We start from the raw sequence: 21980 nt of genomic DNA on the forward strand, positions 1-21980 counted from the left end.
TGCAGCCAGTTAGAATGCTCTCCACAGTGCATGTGTAGAACGAACTGAGGATGTTGGTGCAGTCGCCTGAGGAAGAAGAGGCGCTGATGAGCCTTCTTCACCACTGCCTCAGTGTGAACAGACCATGTGAGGTCCTCAGTGATATGAACACAGAGGAATTTCTGTCTTGTTTTCTGAAATCCACCACAAGCTCCTTAATCTTTCTGATGTTGAGAGAGAGGTGGTTCTCCTGGCACCAGTGTGTCAGGGTGCACACCTCCTCTCTGTAGGCCATCTCATCATTGTTGGTGATCAGGCCTACCACTGTCATGTCATCTGAAAATTTCACAATGCCGTTGGAGCTGTGTGTGGCCACGCAGTCGTGTGTGTACAAAGAGTACAGGAGAGGGCTGAGAACACAGCCCTGCAGTGCTCCAGTGTTGAGGCTTAGCGGTGAAGAGATGTTACTGTACCTTCTGACCTAGAGGTCTGCAACCCAACCCGGGCCCGACGGGACCTGAGAACCCAAAAGGTTTCGGGCCGGGTTTGGGTCAGTTTTTCAAGTAGGACTTTGGGCCATTCGACATATCCTGCTCGTCGCCAAGGGCGTCCTCCTGCAGCAACAGCACGGCTCCGCCGCAGCCCGCCCCAAAAGCCCGGCCCCAGCGTGGAGCCCACCGCAGGAAGCAGACGCCATCCGTCTCACGGCCGGCCGCCAAGAACCCGAGAAAGGCTTCAAAGCGCCCCTAAGACGGGCGACCCAGGGATGAGGAGACCCGCTGCTCTGGAGTTAGTGAACAGACCACTCCATCCCCTGGTGGAGGGCCAGGAGGAGAATCTTTTGTTTCATTTTCATTTAATTTCACCGCATGTTCAAGAGGCTGCGGTACTCATAAGTTCAACAAAAGAGCGGTTTTCTTGTTCCCTTGGTCACATATCCGGTGCACACAGCCATCATCACGACCACCGGCCACCATTCCATTTCGGCAGGTTTGGCGCTCCAGCGGCACCCCCCCCCACCCCTGCGCGCCTACTGTGGCACAAGCATGCCCACAACGGGATGGTTCCAACGGACTGCGGGGATGATATACTTCCTCCCCCCTCCCCGACCGATCATATTGTGGGTATCAGGAGCCAGGAAAGTGCTTCAATGTCCTACAACTAAGCACAGCCACGGGGCTCAAGCCCCCTCGACGTGGTGCCTCAGGCTCCGCCTGGCACAGACTCCCATTCATGATGCTGATGCAAAAACACATTCTAGCGAGCGTCCGGCATCAAGATTGGTTCACGGTGGTAGACCTGAAGGATGCATACTTTCATGTCTCGGTTTCACCTCGACACAGACCCTTCCTGTGGTTTGCTTTCGAGGGCTGTGCATACCAGTACAAGGTCCTCCCCTTCGGCCTGTCCTTGTCCCCTTGTGTCTTCACGAAGGTCGCAGAGGCAGCCTTGTGTGTGTTCGCATATTCAATTACCTCGACGACTTGCTGATCCTAGCTCACTCTCGAGAGTTACTGTGTGCACACAGGGACCTGGTGCTCAGGCACCTCAGCCGGCTGGGGCTTCGGGTCAACTGGGAAAAGAGCAAGCTCTCCCCGGTTCAGAGCATCTCTTTTCTCGGCTTGATGTTGGACTCAGTCTCGATGACGGCACGCCTCACGAACGAGCGCGCACAGTCGGTGCTGAACTGTCTGAAGGCGTTCAGGCGGAAGACAGCGGTTCCACTGAAACTATTTCAGAGGCTCCTGGGGCATATATGGAATCCTCAGCGGTGGCCACATCGCTCTGGTTGATACATATTAGACCGCTTAAGCACTGGCTTCAGACTCGAGTCACGAGATGGGCATGGCGCCGCGGGACACATCGCGTGGTCATTACGCCGATCTGTCGTCGCCTCTTCAGCCCTTGGACCGACCTGACATTTCTATGGTAAGGGGTTCCCCTAGAACAGGTCTCCAGGCACATCGTGGTTATGACGGATGCCTCCAAGATGGGCTGGGGCGCTGTATGCAAGGGACACACAGCCGCCAACTCCTGGACTGCGGCTACGTTGGCACATCAACTGCCTCGAGTGTTGGCAGTACTGCTCGCCCTGCGGAGGCTTCGGCCGTTGATTCAGGGCAAGCATGTGTTGATTCAGACAGACAACATGGCAACGGTGGCATACATCAACCACCAAGGTGGCTTACGCTCCTGTTGCATATCAGGACTTGTGTCCCTCCTGCCACAATAGTGAACTACCTATATGAAATGACTTTGTCTCAGCTCCTCAGCACAAAACCTGAATGAGTGGTTGTATACCAGCTCCTTTTATACCCGTATGTCCAGGGGAGGGGCATGCAAATTCCACTCGCCAATTACCACTGGTCTTTTTTCAAAGATCAGAGGTGTTTGGGGCTCCCAAGAGTGACCCCTAGTGTCACTACATCGACACAACATCTTGTTCCCTCCATCAGGGAACGGAGGTTACGAAAGTAACCAGGATGTTTTCTCCAGCATCTCGCGCAGGACAGGCACATTTTAAAAACCATGTCAAGTTAAAAAGAACATAACATTTTCAAAAACACATGTTGAGACACCTGCACTCTGTTTCATACTTTGCGCTACATATAGATTGTTTTTAGTGCAGGACATGTCACAAAGATTCAACATTCTAAACAAGTTCAGGCTGCATGGAGGGGACTATTGCAGTGTTTCATATTATACCAGATTGTTCTGCACCAAGAGGGGACTGTTACATTGTTTCATTTTATTCCAGATTGTTCTGCACCATGTGAAATTTCAGCAAATAAATGGTAAGTCAATGCTTTTTTTCCCCTTCTGCTCTAGTGTACTAAGGGGTTGCCGTGCCTTGTTAAAACTGTATGTTTACTGCTTCAATACTGTTATGAATGTTGCCTATATGCTTACATAAAATACAGTCTATTGCAACAGTACTTGCTAGGAGAAGAAATTAGATAGTAAGCGATTTTGGGTTCGGGTTGGGTTCAGGCTTAAAATCTGACGGTATCATTCGGGCCGGGTAGGGTCGGGCCACACGGTCTCGGGTACGGTTCGGGTTTCATTTTAAGGCCCGTGCAGACCTCTATTCTGACCACCTGGTGTCTTCCTGACAGGAAGTCCAGGATCCAGCTGTACAGGGAGCTGTTCAGGCCAAGAGCCCGGAGTTTCATGTCAAGCTTGGAGGGCACTATGGTATTGAATGCTGAGCTGTAGTAAACAAACAGAATTCTCACATAGGTGTTCCTTTTGACCAGGTGGGAGAGAGTGCTGCGTGTATGCTATGGCATCATCGGTGGAGCAGTTGCTGCGGTAAGCAAACTGCAGTAGTTCTAGTGAGGCAGGCAGCACAGAGCAGATGTAATCTCTGATTAGCCTCTCAAAGCATTTGCTAGTGATGGGGGTCAGAGCAACAGGGTGCCAGTCATTTAAGCAGCTGATTTTAGATTGCTTCGGTACAGGCACAATGGTATACATTTTAAAGCATGTAGGGACCACAGACGGGGAGAGAAAAAGGTTGAAAATTTCCATAAAAACACCAGCTAGTTGGCTCATGCATACTCTGATGACATGGCCCAGAATGCCATCTGGACCCATGGTTTTGTGGATATTCACCCGTCGGAAGGATTGGGTTACGTCCGTAACAGAAACAGTGAGTAAACTAACCTATGTAGCTTCGGCCATGAGAGCTCTCTCCGAGAGGGCGGTGTTGTTTCCCTCAAAATGAGCATAAAAATTATTAAGGTCATCTGGGAGAAAGGCAGCGGTGTTAATAGCAGTTTTTTCCCCCTTTGAAGTCTGTGATGATATAAATTTCCTGCCAAATGCTTCTTGAGTCAGTGGTGTTTAACTGTCCTTCAATCTTGTCCCTGTACTGGCATTTTACTGCTCTGATGATTTTGCTGAGGGCATATCTGGCTTGTTTATGCTCCTCTGCATTCCCAGAATTTAAAGCAGAGGTCCACACTTTAAGGGCTGCATGAACATCACTATTAATCCATGGTTTCTGGTTGGAGTAGATCCATATTGTTTTGGTCAGCACTATATCATCTATGCACTTTCTGATGAAACACGTTACAGTGTCTGTGTACTCCTCAATGTCGTCATCAGAGGCAGACTGGAACATCTCCCAGTCCACGTGAACAATACAGTCTTGTAGCATAGAATCCGATTGGTCCGACAAGCACTAGATTGTTCTGTTTCAGTGGTCTGATTTGCCAAATGGTGGGTGGGGAAGAGATTTGTAGCCATCCCGGAAAGGCAAGTAGCAATGGTCCAAATTCCGGTCCCCTCGTGTGTTGCATGTAATGTGTTGAAAGTATTTAGGTGTGATTGCCCTAAATTTGGCTTTATTAAAGTCCCTGGTCACAATAAACACAGCCTCAGGGTGTGTGGATTCCTGCTTACTCACTTACTGTGTCGGCTTGTGGGGGGATGAAAACAGCTGTGATAATGACCGCTGTGAATTCTCTCGGTAGCCAGAATGGTCAACACAGAAGCATGAGGTATTCCAGATCAGGAGAGCAGAAAGACTTGTTAGAATGTACATTCCTCTGATCGCACCAAGAGATGTTGATCATAAAACATACACCACCTCCCCTGCTTTTCCCCATGAGGTCATTCACTCTGTCCGCACGGTGCACTGAGAACCCCACGGGTTCGGGTTTGGAACCTCTGCAGACATTGAAAACAGTGGGTCGGCATTGAGGAATTCAGAGTCTGGTTTTCGGTGTGCAATTGAAGAACCAATATCCATAAGTGTTTGTCTATCGTAGACAATAAGGCAGACGACATCCAAGATGAAAAACACATAAGGTCATGAGATACGAGCTTTTAGTCTTGGCCCCGAGCCACAGCAACCACAAAATCCAGTGTGTTTGTGGCGCAACGCAAAAAAGTTTACTTGATTAACCAATATTAAACATCAATAGAAGAATGTAATGAGGTAAAAGGGAAAGGAGGAGGCGAGAACAATATAAATAATATTTTAATAATAAACTTAAGCAAAAAGACAAACACACACAGCTGCCCGTAACTCTCTCTCTCTGTTGCACTACCGTCTCCAGCCGCCTTTATCCCTCTCGGGCTTAATCAGTGTAATTAGCCCTCCACCCTGCCACATTCCTCCCTCGTTTTCTCTGGCCGGGGAGCCCCCGGCATGATGTACATACCCCCCCCTTTCTGGCCCTGTATGCCGGCAGATCATCCCCGTCTTCTTGGATCTGGGAGGGGACAATGGGAGGGAAACAACAATAATACCAAAACAAATGCGGTACTTACACACTGTAACAGTGATAATACCAACCAAAACACAATAATAATATTTAAAAAGAGAGGGAAAGGCCAACGCAAAGCGGCAGCGGGAGAGAGAGAGGAGAGAAAAAATAATAAAAATTTACTCACTGGTTCACAGATATGCCGTAGCCTGGTCCTCGGCCACACCTCCACTCTCTAGTGGACGACAGCTGTGCCTCCCCGTGCGGATCAGAGGCAGTCCTCCGGTCCCTGGCAGAAGGAATGCCTCGCCACATTTTTGGTGGATGGAAGGGGTCTCCCTTGCCCCTGGCATCGGTCCTCCCGCTCCAGGTGGTCAGCCAGGAGCCCCTCCCTGCTCGCGGTCGGCGGTTCTCTGACCCCGCTGCGTTTTAGCGGCTGGTAGGGGTCTCTTCCGCCCCTGGCAGCGGCCCTGACCACTCCAGGCGGTCGGCTAGGAGCCCCTCCTCCCCTCGCGGTCAGCGGCAGTTCCTCCGCTCTCAGGCGGCCGAGCTCCTCCATCCCCCCAGTGGATGGCCAAGGCTGCTCCATTGGGATGAACGGTAGTGGCGAGGACTCTACTACGGCACATCCCTCCCCAGGTTGCGGCACCAGTGTAACAAGGTAAAAGAGAAAGGAGGAGGCGAGAACCGGCTTGACAATACAAATAATATTTTAACAATAAACTTAAGCAAAAAGACAAACACACACAAGTGTCACAGGTGTCACACTCTCTTTGTCGCACTGCCGTCTCTGATCACCTTTATCCTTCTCGGGCTTAATCAGCCTAATTAGGGGCTGGGTGTGCGGAATCACGGCCCGGCCTGGCCCTGCCTCCGCCCTGCCACAAAGAACAATTAGGAACAGGCATTGGAGGTGGATGTGCAGCTGCTCTTGTTTTTGCTATCATACTCAGGAAAATTTAATATGGCAAGTATGACAACGTTCATATGTCCCATACTGTATTTCACAGTCTGTGCTCTTTTCAATAGACAGACATCTTTGGGTGCAATCCAAAAAATCCAGTCTTTTTGCCCCTTTAGACAATGCTAAACCCTCAAATCACTGACCTGTTTTGAATTGCGTCCATCTATCTGATAAGTGTGCTGCTTTGCCTTTGTTGCACCTTATCATAGATCTACAACACCTCTATCAGTATTTTATTGCAGCAGATAGGGTAACGACATTCAGAGGCCAATAGAAAACCACGCCTCGACAATGGATGAACTACACATAATTAGTCATTTTAATCATAAAGAGTTCCACAGCAGAAATGCCAGTCCTAAAGAAAAACATATTTACTGCAGAATTCATCTAGGCATTGGCCTTCATTTGTCCCAATTATGAGTTTGGTGAAGGGGGAGTGTGCAAGAGTTCCCTCTTATCCCATTCCCATTATTCAGGCTGAGTGATTGTGACTTAATTGAGTGCATTGCTTTTTAATAGCATGAAAAGAGATATGAGAAAGCTTAACTGCCTCCATACATCAAAACGCTCTGTCCCTCACTCCCATCACTACTCTAACCATGAAAAACTGAGTGCTCATCCTCCGATTAGCGACGCCTCCCCAAGTGAGTTTGCTGATGGACAATACAGCATTCAGTTACACCAGCCAAATCAATGGTGTTTATCTGCTCTTTAGAAACAGCGAATAATCGGATCAGGTGTAGGGAGGGGTGGTGTTTGCCAAGAGGATCTAGCAAGAGCTCTTTATTTATATGAAATCTATGTGGCTGTGTTGATTACTTGGGTGCTGCCTCAGACTGACCCCATCAAAAGATTGGAGTGACAAGTTGAGATTAAATGTTATGATTTTTGATCACAGTGAGAGGATTATTAACAGCATTATGACAATATGGATCTTGGCTTGATATGGAGGCTGCATGCACACATACACACATGCAGATACAAACAGATCAAACAAATCAGTTTTATAAGTAAAGAACACCATTTATAAGTGGAACATTCAGGGAAAAATATAATTCTGGAAAAACAATATGGCTTTGCCTTATCTTACCATCTGTTTGTTTGTGTTGACACATTTTATAGGGTAAGGAGGACAAACATGTCTCTGTCATTCCAGTTAGAGGCTGTATTTCCAGGGATTTTCTTCCAATCAAATGGAGCTAAGGGCTAAAGCGAATGAGTGCAGATGGTGCAAGCAATCACAGCCACATATGGCTCTCACGACAAGTGATCATTTTATACAAACTTTAATAAAACCTTCAAATATATTTTTTACCTTAAAAATAAAATTACAAAAGTAAAAAGTGAAACTTGCTGTTATACAATTTTATGCAGTCTGTTTTATAAATAGGATATTCCAGGTAAAATACAAATTAACATACAGATGTTGTTGGATGCTCTCATTACTTTAGTTTGGAATGCCACAAAAACAAGCGGAGTGATGTAAATAGTAAAGCTTTGCAATGCTGTTAGACTGTATATCAGCACTCTTGAAATGCCTGTCATCCAATCAGGCATTTTGAGGACTGGAACTTATTGGTGTATACTAGAAAATAATTTTGACTCATCCCTCAGATTGTTAAAACAAACACCAATCACTTTCACAGTAACACTTATAATGGAAGTCTATAGGGAATCTGTTATTGAGGGTTTAATCCTCAGAGGCCTAAGCATAGAAATCGATCATGTATTTTCTGTTTTCATGTATTTTCTTATGTGCATCATGAAACTGCATGATTTAACACATTTGCATGGTCATGACATGACTAATTACTATAAACACAATTCTGTTCTTTTTTAAAAAACTGAATGGAACCCTCTGGCAATCCATGTTGACACAAGCTGGATTCAAACTCAGATTGCTGAGCACATGCACTACCTGCCAAGTCACATCTCTGATAATACATGTCAGTTTCAATTTATCATGAACTGTACTCATACAAGTCTTTTCCTACCTTAGAGTACATGGCTCCATTCAGAACCTCTCCATTTCGGATCCAGATGATGGAGGCGGCGGGTTTGGCATTATCTGCATGACAGGTCAGATTGAGAGGGTCTCCTGCTCTTAGGCTCACCACGGGCCCTCCAATGATGGCTGGATCTTCCGGTGGAACTATAGAAGAGAGAGAAGAAAAGTTGCGTTTGTCAGTCAGGAACAGAGGCATGGCAGATGTCTTTTTCCTACCAAGAGAAAGAAGAGATAGTTGGGAGGTTGGGTATAAAAAAAAAGCTGTCTAATCTCGTGTCCTTAAAGAAAAAAACATTAAGACTTACATAACAGTTGAAGGTTAGCGAGACACTATCAGTGCCTGCACATTTTAATTTAGATCAATTCAGACCTTCTACGCAGGAAGAGAAAAGCTGCAAGTAGAAAAACACTTTCGAAGGTCTGATGATATTCTGAACTTAACAGTGTGGGCCGAGCATCTAGGAATGAGGTTTGATCATAGTAGAGTGGCGTAATTTTATCTACATTTAAAGGGAGCAGGTGTGATTTGTATGTACATGGAAGTTGTTATTATCACAGTGTGAGTCAGAGCGGGGAGCAGCCAAGTGTGCACATGTAGCGGGGCGTAATAGCAGCGTGGGGTAGAAGCAAAAAGCAAGATATGGCTGAGGGAGCGAAGAGGCAATCTAAGAGAAGGCAGGAGACATTGTGTGAAGAACATTAAGACCAGCAGAAAACAGGTTCATGAATGGCACTGATTACTCTCTCTCTCTTTAGCACACACACAAGCCCGATCATCCTGGGTTTTATTCAAACTCCAGTGAATTATTGATCGTCCTGCATGCTCATTACCGAACTGATCTGGGGCAAGAGAAAATCAAAGTTAGTAAGCGGCTGGTAGAGAGAGAGAGAGAGAGAGAGAGAGAGAGAGAGAGAGAGAGAGAGGGAAATGAATAAGGACACAATGAGGGGAGGTCAACGCACAGAGAAAGATAATTACAGTCAAATGGTTGTTCAAAATCTTACCATGTTGTGGTCTTTTATTAGCAAGAAAAAAGGAAAGTTCAGCCTTTGCCTATGGTATTACGAGTTTTCATTCAGCTTTTAAAAAGTGAGCTAAATAGCTATGTGTTGCACATCACACAACACAAACGGTAACACTTTATAATAAGGTTCCATTTGTTAACATTAGTTAATGCATTAGGTGTCATGAACTAACAATTACATCTAACATACAACTACTAAGATATAACTAACTATATAAACTAAATAACCAAGATATTTTTACAGCTTTTATTAATCTTTGTTAATGTTAGTCAATAAAAATACAATAGTTCATTGTTGGTTCATGTTAGTTCATACTGCATTTACTAATGTTAACATAACTTTTATTAATATTTTATGTTGAAATTAACATTAACCAAGATTAATAAATGCTGTAAAAGTATTGTTTATTATTAGTTCATGTTAACTAATGTTAACAAATGAAACCTTATAGTAAAGTGTTACCATGCAAACAATATAATACATACTCACAAATTAAATGTTAAACGTCTGGAACTGGATAAGAAGTTATCCAGAAATGGAAAACATCTGTATGTTATGATCAGATAATACATACTGAAATCTAATGCTTTGTACACTGAAAAATTAAAAAGATACTTACTTTGGAGAACCTCTAGGCACCCTTTTGAAGGTGCCTTAAATATCCCATTGTGTACTCAAGGAACTTCAATATGCTGTATCAATATATCAAGTGCCTTAAATCCTGTCCCATTTTTTTTTTTTTTTTTTTTTTTTTGTGTGTGTGTGTATTTATTTATTTGTTTTTGTGGTCCTCCAAAGGTTCCACTAGTGTGGTGATATAAGAAACCTCAAAATGGTCCCTCAAGTGTCGTTTAAGTATCTTTTTATTTTTAATGTGTAAATCAAAATGATTTTCGTTTAGAAAACTGATTGTTTGTGGGATCCAATAGGTTTTTGGTAGTATACTCTAGGTTGAACACTCTTGCTTTACATACTTGATGGTGTAATTTTAGAGATTTAAGGCTAGGTCTGAAGTGGTTAAGGTAGTAGGATGCTTGCATTGATAGTTGTTCTAAGGTTTCTAGGTTTGCTTAGATGTTTGCCAGAAATTGTATGACCAATGTCACTGAAACATCAAATAACCTTAAAATCAACATATATAATATATAGTCAAATATAGCCAGAAATATTTACAATCACTGTAGATCGAAATATCCAATTTGCATCTTTGGTAGAACAAGTCTCTGTACTCTCATATAGTGTAGGATTGTAAGATGGGTTGTAAGTTAATGTCTTAGACTGCACTGAACCAGTGTTCTGAAGACTCTCATCAAGAGAAATGATTTAAGTTTTTGATTGCTGAGAGCTATAATGGCTTGATTAGAACACTCCTTGTCTCTTCAGATGACTTCTACCTGTCCATTTAGACATTTATATCAACTGTTCTATCTCCTCCCCAAAGACTCTAAGACAATAACAGAACATCAAGTGATAACAGAGATTCATTTTCTCTTTGAAGCTCTATTTAATTGTCTTCTTGCCTCAGCACCTTCTGTACCTAAGGAAGCATTAATTGGCAGCTTTCAAATAGAGCAATGTTAAGGTAAGTCTTCTAATTACAATAATATTATATACAGTTTTTTGAACACCATTAAATACAGCCTATAGTTTGTTCCCTTCTCTTTTGTTACCCTTATACAGTATACTATTTTGGACATTCCTTGTGTTTGGTAATCCTACGAAAGTCTTATTATTTACCTCTGATACAAAAACAACTTCATATATAAATGCAAATAAACTTCTTTCAAGCAAAGTCATTACATTTGGAGGTATGTGAGCACTAACAGATGCCGCTGTTGAGGCTTTTGTAACTAACACTGTGCTTTACTTTGCCATAATACTCTTAGCCATTTGCTAAAGTTCTGAGTTTTTTGTTTTAGCATCAAGTACACTCATAGATACTCTTTGTCTCAGTTGATAATGCAATGTATGATTGCTCCACTGCAGGTGTTTTACAGGTCGTCTTGACTCTCTCTTAACCCAGGAAGACAGTTATTGTGGATATTTATTAGTCTTCCCAATGGATCCGTTTAAATGCAGGCATTTGAAATTACGTCTGAATGAATGATTTTTTTTTATTTTTTATTTTTTTTAGCTGGATGTTCATGGTAGGATGTTTTATTTTCATCTATTTTAGGGCATTCACATTAAGTGACATTTTATGAGTAACTTCCTAAGTCTATGACTGATAATACCAGAGCAGGGAAGAAATATTTCCTATCTCATATCAGCTACATCACAGCTCCATGTTGCTGTTTTAGCAGTGAATATGAAATATATTTTTCTTTTTTTTCCCCTGGCAGACTATGTTATGAATGTAATCTCATACAATTACTAAAAGATGCATTGCCCATGTTAATCAAAAGGGTTCTTTGAGTTCTTAATGTGGAACTAAAAAAATTACATTTCAGAGAGAAAGCTTGGGGATCTAAGGCAAATCTGTGGGCCCATATTGGTCTTCACTTCAAACAGCAGACCTCAGTGGCCCAGACCCATATTTGTATTTAACATTGTTCCTCTGCTATAGGCCTGTCACTATTGATGGCTGTGACCATGTTCTACAAATGGCACTGATCATTAATAGAAGGTGTTTTATTTCAGGTCGTGGTGCTGAGGTTTTGTCAGACATCCCCCACACACTCTTAGTTTGACAGCAGTACAAAGGGCAACCCTGTAGCCATGCTAGCCATCATCATTACCGTGCTGTTTGCAAAATCTGCATCCCCTAATGGTTCCAAATTAGCGCTTTACCACAGTGACTTGATATATTTCTCATGAGACGGTCAGCAGTGCGGATTGATCACTCCTCTTTAATAACTGGCTAGTGGGCTGCAATCCTTTCACCCTCCACTTGGCAATTTAAAGGGAAAACCTCACCATCCAGATTTATTTATTTCTGTCCTGCATGTCCTGATACACATATTACCTCTACCAGTCTTTCTTGAGATCCATTGGTTTGGGAGAGGATTGAATTTGGAATGAATGGTGAGGGATTTTCCTGGTTTCCCTTTTCCATACAATGAATGAATGATGCTGTATGTGACAAGCGCACCATGAAAGTATCATAAATGTAGTCCATAAGACTCATGCAGTATATTCCAAGTGTTCTGAACCAAAACTATAGCTTTGTGTGAAGAACAGACAAAAATATACAGTAAGTCAACATTTACTAAAAATATTCCCTTCCTCAGTAGCTCTTGTATATAATTTACACATAGGCATACAATATTCAAATGTACTCTGCTGTGATAGTTTACAACACACATGACAACAGTGGTGGCAGAGAAGATTTTCACTAAAAATTATGGCTTAAATTTCTGTTTTATTTTCTTGCATAAAGCTATGGTATGGCTTCAGAAGATTTGTAATATAACAATAATTTATAATGTCGTATGGACAACATTTCTGAAACTTTTTTCATGCTTTTTTGTTCACATTGTTCACTGTTATTGTATAAAAAGAGCACCCAGGAAAATCTGTTAAATATAGTTGTGGCAGCGGGGGCGTGGTCAAGCGTCTCTCCGGAGAGAGAGAAAGCGGTAAGGGCGCTTGCACCTGAGTTAGATTATGTCTAACACCTGTCTCTAATTACAGTGAGCACGGGGAGAGCGGCATAAAAGAGCCACACCGCCAGCAGATGAGAGAGAGAGCCTGGGTCCCCAGAGTTATTATTGTGAAGCTGAGAGTTTATTATAGTGAAGTTGAAGAGATTATTATTGTGACACAGAAGAATTTATTATTGTGAAGCTGAGATCAGTGTGGTCATTAAAAAGCCTTACCTGTGAGTAGAGCAACCTGCCTCCCGCCTCCTCCTTTACACGGAACCCTTACACTGGTGCTGAAACCCGGGACAACTTTTGGTTGAAGATGGACGGAAGTCTCCCCATAGAGTCCTCCCAGTTGGCTGAGATCCTCCAAGCCCTCGCTGGCCTACATCGGAACCACCAGCAAACCCTGCTTGAGCTCCGGCAAGACCAAAATCGCCGGTTTGTGGAGCTCCTACGGGCTCAAGCAGAGGACCGGCAGGCGATCTGGAGCCTCCTCAGCCAGGAGGCATCCCCAGCCACGACCCCGGACACCCACATGGCGTTGCCCCCACCTGCGTTACAGAAGATGGGGACAGCGGACGACCCCGAGGCATTCCTGGATCTGTTCGAGTGCACCGCTGAGATCTGGGGCTGGCCGCTCGGCCAGTGGGCGGTCCGACTTATTCCTCTGTTGTCCGGGGAAGCCCAGCTCGTGGCTCAACAACTGCCGGCGGCGAGCCTCCTGGCTTATGGTGACCTGAAGAAAGCCATCTTGCAACGGGTTGGTCGGAGTCCGGAAGAGTATCGTCAACTCTTTCGGAGCCTGAAACTGGAGAACTCTGACCGCCCGTTTGCCTTCGCCAAACGGCTCCGCGATGCCTGCCGGAGATGGCTGCTAGCGGGGGACCGTGGCGTCGATGGGATCATCGACCAGGTGGTACTGGAGCAATTAATACATCGACTGCCAAAAGGGACGGCGGAGTGGGTCCAGTGCCACCGCCCGGCGTCGCTGGAGGAAGCTGTCCGGCTTGCGGAGGACAACATGGCTGCGATCCTGAGGGCAGAAGAGCCCTCCTACTCTCTCTCCCCTCCCCCTGTGTTTTCCCCTGTCTCATCCCCCTCCCCTATCTCCTCTCGTTCTACTCTCTCCCCAGGGCCCGTTCCTGCCCCACACAGGCGAGGAGGACTTCAGCCACCGAGACCAGCTCCCCGGGCGTGGGAGGCGACACCTCCCCCTGCCCCGATGCCCCGCCGCTCTCCCTCTCAGGTGGGGGCGCCCGCCGACACAAGTGCGGGCGTAGTGCCTGGGCCAGCCTGCTGGAGGTGGGGGAACCCGGGCCAATTCCGTGATCAGTGCCCTCTGATGGAGCTGGGGACGGTGGTATGGGTCTCCGACCTCCCGCAGGCTGCCCCCGACCGGGCCGGAGTGTACCGGATACTGGTAAGTGTCAAGGGGTGTACTCACCAAGCATTGGTGGACACCGGGTGTAATCAAACCACTATCCACCAATGCTTGGTTCAACCCGAGGCTTTGGGCACAGCTAAAACGGTGAGGGTGAAGTGTGTGCACGGGGATATCCACAAGTATCCTGTAGTGACTCTTACAGTTAAATTCCGGGGGAAAAAGCATAGAGTGGAGGCCGCGGTTAGTTCCCGCCTCACCCATCTGCTGATTTTGGGGATGAATTGGCCTGATTTTAGAAATTTATTGAAGGGAATTTGTGCGGATTTAAATTAGGGAGATGTGAAATGTGCGATGCTCTGGCAGGGGAGGCGGAGCCGGGGCCGTCCTCGACAGCTACACATCATAATGACAAGAGAAGGGGAGGGACTGCAGCCTTCTCAGGGAATTCCTTGAGGGAGATTCCCCTTTGGAGCAGTTGCGAGACGAAACCCTCAAACACGCCTTCGACCAAGTGAAAGTCATCGATGTTCAACGACTCCAGCCGGACATCGCCCTTTCATACCCCTATTTGCAATTATATATGAATGGTTGTATAGAGTGACACAGGACGCTCAGACAAAAGAAGATACAACCCAACTTCTGATACCACAGAGCCGTCAGGAAGTGGTATTCCAGGTGGCTAATTATAATCCCATGGTGGGTCACTTAAGAGAAAGGAAAACACTGATAGCGTCTAATAGCCTGCTTCTATTGGCCGGGCATTGGCAACGATGTCCGCAGGTGGTGTGCGGCATGACACGAATGTCAGCTGGTTAACCCACCGGCCACCCCAAAAGCGCCATTGCACCCTCTTCCGTTGATCGAGGTCCCCTTTGAAAGAATTGGAATGGACCTCGTTGGGCCATTAGAATGGTCGGCACACGGACATTGCTTTGTATTGGTCCTAGTGGACTATGCAACGCGATATCCAGAAGCAGTGCCTCTTCGCAACATCTCAGCACACAGGTGGAGGCACTCTTCAAAATAATCTCCCGGGTGGGGATTCCGAAATAAATCCTCACTGATCAAGGCACAACATTTATGTCACGGACACTACGCGAGCTGTACGAATTATTGAGCATTAAATCGATTCGCACCAGCATGTACCATCCACAAACAGATGGCCTGGTGGAATGATTTAATAAAACCCTTAAACACACGATTCGTAAGTTCGTGCACAACGATGCTAGAAATTGGGATAAATGGCTCGACCCCCTGTTATTCACAGTACGCGAGGTCGTGCAAGCCTCCACTGGCTTCTCCCCATTTGAGCTGCTGTATGGGCGATGCCCACGCGGTGTGTTTGATGTATTGCGAGAAGCCTGGGAGGAGGGACCTTCAAATAGTAAGAATGAAATTCAATACGTTCTTGATCTTAGAGCCAAACTCCACACTTTGGGACAACTAACACAGAAGAATTTGCTCCAAGCTCAAGAACGACAGCGCCGACTGTATGACAGGGGAACTCAGCTAAGGGAATTTGCACTGGGAGATAAAGTGCTTGTATTACTTCCCACATCGAGCTCTAAATTACTCGCCAAGTGGCATGGGCCCTTTGAGGACACACGATGAGTGGGGGATCTCGATTATGAGGTTAAACGAACTGATAGAGGGGGCACACGTCAAATATACCACCTCAACCTCCTGAAATTGTTGAGGGAGGCGGTCCCTGTGACGTTGGCTATGGTAGTTCCGGAGAAGGCGGAGTTCGGACCCGAGGTGAATTCAAAATATAAACAGTTCACCCCGGTCACTTGCGGAGACCACCTCTCACGAGTCAACTCGCAGAGGTTGCCAGGTTGCAACAGGAGATTGTGGATGTGATCTCCCCTCTATCGGGTTGTACGAACCTCATTCAGCACCACATCAAGACCGAGCCGGGGGTCGTGGTACGTAGACGCCCCTACCGATTACCCGAAGACAAAAAGAAAATTGTTCGGGAAGAATTGGACGCAATGCTCGATATGGGGATAATAGAAGAATCCCACAGCGATTGGTCCAGCCCAGTTGTTCTAGTGCCTAAGTTCTGTGTGGATTATAGGAAAGTCAACTCGGTGTCTAAATTTGACACGTATCCAATGCCTCGCGTTGATGATTTCTCGATCGGTTGGGCACTGCTCAATTTTATTCGACATTGGATTTGAGAAGGGTTATTGGCAGATCCCCTTGACACCAATTTCCCGTGAAAAAACGCCTTCTCCACACCGTTTGGATTACACCATTTGTGACACTTCCGTTCGGTTTGTTCGGGGCCCCAGCTATGTTTCAGTGTCTCATGGACCGAATTCTCAGACCGAATTCAGTTTCACTGTAAAGCAACAGTGAAATTATTTTGAAAAATGGAAAGGCGACCAGTTTCCCTTCTCCCTCTTTTTCATTCAACGTTGACTACTTTCTGCATTCTTCTCCATTGCTGGATCCGAAGAATAAAGCAGAGACGCGTCTTTTCGCTGACGAGCGTAAGACAAGGGACCATCCAGACTGTTTCTCCTGACCGCTCAATGCAACAGGAATTCCAATGGACAACCCTACTGAAATCACACAGGATTTCCCAAGTAAGGCTTGATATCTGGGCAGATTTAGTTTAGAAACTGTGATTTTTCTTGTGAAACTAAATCGTATTTTTGATTCTAAATGCTGATGTTTTGAGTATATTTGTATGTTAAACTCTGCTCGCTGTTTCGAGTTGGGAGATTTGTATTTAGTTTTCTTTTGGGGTTATGTTTGTTTTGTTGAGTGATCTGAACTAGTAATTCAGTCCCGCTGTTACGAGCGGTTACCCTTAATTAAATTGCATGCACATTTCCTCTCTCTCTCGCTCTCATTCTCTCACTCTCACTGATATTCATTGAGTGAGTGGCTTCACGGTTTATGTTCGACTCAGGCTGGTGAACCAAATTCCCCAGCCTGTTTCGTCAGTTCCTTTGTGTGTCCGCTCATTTCCACCCTCACGTGGTATCAGCTACTTTTTGGAACTAACCCTCCATTTTGAACCTGATCCTCCATTTTGATTCCTTTGTTACCGCATCTGGACACACACACACACACACACTAGCATATAGCTCCACTGTTAGTTTAGGATTTCCTTGATTTAGTTTTGGATTATATTCAGATAGTATTGGCTGTGTTCACTACTGCTTGATTATAATAAATCTTGTTATATTATAATAAGTACTCCTGTTTGTTTTTGTTTGAATATTGTGTTGAAGCCATCCTCTGCCACGTGAAGAACTCCCAAGTTACCTTAGAGTACTTTTAATTTATTGATGTTAGAAACTAACTGTAACTAGATTACTATTAAATTTGTATAGCAATAGTTTAACTAGTTTTTCCCCTTTTTGATTATTTTGATTAACAATTAAGATACTCAACCTACAGGGTAGATTTTGTTTTGTGAGACTCAATCAGTAACTTGCTATCACTTTTCTCTTTTCAAAGAGTGGTGCCCCGAGAATAGAATTTAATGAGTTAAACTCTATTGAACTATTATTTAATTGTTAAGCAGAGACGCGTCTTTTCGCTGACGAGCGTAAGACAAAGGACCATCCAGACTGTTTCTCCTGACCGCTCAATGCAACAGGAATTCCAATGGACAACCCTACTGTCAGTTTTACTATCATAAATAATCATAATTAATTGTTATTAATTATGGAATAATTAAATAACAATTAATTATTGATTATTTATGATAGTAAAACTGATTTAAACAACCAGTAGCACCTACAACAGCAATGATTGGCAGCGGCACATGCAACATCTGAGGGCAGTTCTGAGATCGCTGCGCCGAGCGGGACTGACAGCAAACCCAAAGAAGTGCGTGATTAGGCGGGTGGAGGTACGGTATCTGGGGTTCCACTTGGGCCACGGGCAGGTGCGTCCCCAAATTGATAAGACAGCAGTGATTGCGACCTGCCTGAGGCCCAAGACCAAAAAGGTGGTGAGACAGTTCCTGGGGCTGGCCTTATATTATTGAAGATTCATACCGAACTATTCGGACGTCACCAGCCCGCTGACTGATCTCACTAAAAAGGGAGCTCCAGACCCGGTCCAGTGGATGGAGCAGTGTAAGCAGGCATTCACGCAAGTTAAAGCCACACTTTGCAGGGAGCCGCTTTTACATTCACCCGATTTCTCTCTCCCTTTTGTTTTACAGACAGATGCTTCAGACAGAGGCCTGGGGGCCATGCTCTCGCAGGTGGTGGAGGGGGAGGAGCGCCCGGTGCTGTACATTAGCCGCAAACTCTCATTGAGGGAAACAAGTACAGCACCATAGAAAAAGAATGTCTTGCCATCAAGTGGACGATCCTCACTCTCCGATACTACCTGTTGGGGCGGGACTTCACCCTCTGCTCGGATCACACCCCACTCCAATGGCTCCACCACATGAAGGATACCAACGCACGGATCACCCGTTGGTATCTGGCTCTTCAGCCATTTAAATTCAAGGTGGTCCACAGACCGGGGGCGCAGATGGCTGCCGCTGATTTCCTTTCCAGAAACGGGGGGGGGGGGGGGGAGTGGTAGGCAGGCTGGATGCCTCCCTGGCCTGAGTCGGGCGGTGGAGATATGTGGCAGCGGGGGCATGGTCAAGAGAGAGAAAGTGGTAAGGGCGCTTGCACCTGAGCTAGATTATGTCTAACACCTGTCTTTAATTACAGTGAGCATGGGGAGAGCGGCATAAAAGAGCCACACCGCCAGCAAACGAGAGAGAGAGTAGAGCAACCTGCCTCCCGCCTCCTCCTTTACACGGAACCCTTACAATAGTATTTCATATGAAACTTTAGAAAGTCATACAAGTTTAAAACAACATGAGGGTGATGATAAAGTTTATGTATTTATTTAGTTTTTGGATAAATTACGAATTATCCTTTGAACAACTATCCTTTGAATATATATATATATATATATATATATATATATATATATATATATATATATATATATATATATATATTCAAAGGATATATATATATATATATGTGATAACAGCAGGGACATGAAATAACAGCAGGGACATGGCAAAAATGGCAATATCCACTCAGACCTACTGTATGTTGACCTAGGTTCAATTTGTTTCTCAACTATATATAAATTAACTAATTTGAATCCCATGTTTAAAAATTGTGAGTTTAATACTTTATCCAGTATATTAAAATATATGTCATGGGTACATAAAATGTTCTGCATAGTAGGAATAATACTTATTACATTATTATGTATTTATTTTTGTGAACAAAAGAGAGTTTTTCACAGTGGCATGATATGGAGTTCATTAAACAGCTAAACTATCACCGAACAGAGGAGCAATTTCTCATTTAAAATGTTTGTACAGTGTCTAAGGTTCACTGAGTCTGGCATATTTCCTATAGACTTTTTCCATTTTATGTACCCATGACATATACAGGTGCATCTCAATAAATTAGAATGTCATGGAAAAGTTCATTTATTTCAGTAATTCAACTCAAATTGTGAAACTCGTGTATTAAATAAATTCAATGCACACAGACTGAAGTAGTTTAAGTCTTTGGTTCTTCTAATTGTGATGATTTTGACTCACATTTAACAAAAACCCACCAATTCACTATCTCACAAAATTAGAATATGGTGACATGCCAATCAGCTAATCAACTCAAAACACCTGCAAAGGTTTCCTGAGCCTTCAAAATGGTCTCTCAGTTTGGTTCACTAGGCTACACAATCATGGGGAAGACTGCTGATCTGACAGTTGTCCAGAAGACAATCATTGACACCCTTCACAAGGAGGGTAAGCCACAAACATTCATTGCCAAAGAAGCTGGCTGTTCACAGAGTGCTGTATCCAAGCATGTAAACAGAAAGTTGAGTGGAAGGAAAAAGTGTGGAAGAAAAAGATGCACAACCAACCGAGAGAACCGCAGCCTTATGAGGATTGTCAAGCAAAATCGATTCAATAATTTGGGTGAACTTCACAAGGAATGGACTGAGGCTGGGGTCAAGGCATCAAGAGCCACCACACACAGATGTGTCAAGGAATTTGGCTACAGTTGTCGTATTCCTCTTGTTAAGCCACTCCTGAACCACAGACAATGTCAGAGGTGTCTTACCTGGGCTAAGGAGAAGAAGAACTGGACTGTTGCCCAGTGGTCCAAAGTCCTCTTTTTAGATGAGAGCAAGTTTTGTATTTCATTTGGAAACCAAGGTCCTAGAGTCTGGAGGAAGGGTGGAGAAGCTCATAGCCCAAGTTGCTTGAAGTCCAGTGTTAAGTTTCCACAGTCTGTGATGATTTGGGGTGCAATGTCATCTGTTGGTGTTGGTCCATTGTGTTATTTGAAAACCAAAGTCACTGTACTTGTTTACCAAGAAATTTTGAAGCACTTCATGCTTCCTTCTGCTGACCAGCTTTTTAAAGATGCTGATTTCATTTTCCAGCAGGATTTGGCACCTGCACACACTGCCAAAAGCACCAAAAGTTGGTTAAATGACCATGGTGTTGGTGTGCTTGACTGGCCAGCAAACTCACCAGACCTGAACCCCATAGAGAATCTATGGGGTATAGTCAAGAGGAAAATGAGAAACAAGAGACCAAAAAATGCAGATGAGCTGAAGGCCACTGTCAAAGAAACCTGGGCTTCCATACCACCTCAGCAGTGCCACAAACTGATCACCTCCATGCCACGCCGAACTGAGGCAGTAATTAAAGCAAAAGGAGCCCCTACCAAGTATTGAATACATATACAGTAAATGAACATACTTTCCAGAAGGCCAACAATTCACTAAAAAAAATTTTTTTTATTGGTCTTATGATGTATTCTAATTTTTTGAGATAGTGAATTGGTGGGTTTTTGTTAAATGTGAGCCAAAATCATCATAATTAAAAGAACCAAAGACTTAAACTACTTCAGTCTGTGTGCATTGAATTTATTTAATACACGAGTTTCACAATTTGAGTTGAATTACTGAAATAAATGAACTTTTCCATGACATTCTAATTTATTGAGATGCACCTGTATTTTAATATACTGGATAAAGTATTAAACTCACAACTTTAAACATGGGATTCAAATTTGTTAATTTTGATATAGTGGAGAAAAAAAATGAACCTAAGTCAACATACAGTAGGTTTGAGTGGATATTGCCATTTTTGCCATGTCCCTGCTGTTATCTTCTGCTGAAAAGACCAGCATTGCTGGTCACCATCTTATGTTGTGTTTTGGTTGCTGGTCCCCCAGCATGGGTTGCTGGTGTGCTGGAGCCTCCACCATGCTTTTAAAGTAACTTAGCCAGCTTCATCAGAAAGACCATGCTGGTCAACCAGCTTCACCAGCTAGTTTTTGCTGGTGAAAAGCATGGCTATGCTGGCCCACCAGCTAGATCGGCACCAAACCAGCACTAACCAGCATAACCAGCCTAGACCAGCATGGAAATTGCATGCTGGTTAAGCTGGCCTTTTTAGCAGGGTCTTCTAAAATGTAAAACTGTACATTTATTATGAAATATTGTTTCTTTATTTTTCCTTTCCTCTAATGAAAACATTTAAAACAAAACATGTTTTTCCTATGCCCTCAATGTCACTTTCCATCAAAGAGGTCTATAATACTTGGGAAAAGGTACAGCCTTAGCCTTCCCATTCATCTCATAGCTTGTTCGGCTGATGCAGGACCCCCTGGAAGTACCCAATTTAAGATCTGCCATCTTTTCCCATGGGCACTCAGTTCTGGGTACAGATATTTTTTGAGCCAATCACCTGAGCCGTAAATGACATGTGACTGCAGGAAAATTACGTCATGACAACACTGAG

At 44.3% G+C, this 21980-nt stretch overlaps 1 protein-coding gene across 4 annotated transcripts in view; it reads right to left on the reverse strand.

The window, feature by feature from the left end:
* Window positions 1-21980, reverse strand: part of LOC127456176 (kin of IRRE-like protein 3) — a 305835-nt gene that overhangs the window by 64957 nt on the left and 218898 nt on the right. For all 4 annotated transcript variants that reach the window (XM_051724531.1, XM_051724529.1, XM_051724530.1 and 1 more), the window contains exon 4: window positions 8154-8311. In XM_051724531.1, the coding sequence (XP_051580491.1) occupies window positions 8154-8311 (158 nt within the window). The remainder of the gene's footprint in view (window positions 1-8153; window positions 8312-21980) is intronic.

This window comes from Myxocyprinus asiaticus, chromosome 18 (genome assembly GCF_019703515.2).
Source record: "Myxocyprinus asiaticus isolate MX2 ecotype Aquarium Trade chromosome 18, UBuf_Myxa_2, whole genome shotgun sequence".
Lineage (NCBI taxonomy): Eukaryota > Metazoa > Chordata > Actinopteri > Cypriniformes > Catostomidae > Myxocyprinus > Myxocyprinus asiaticus.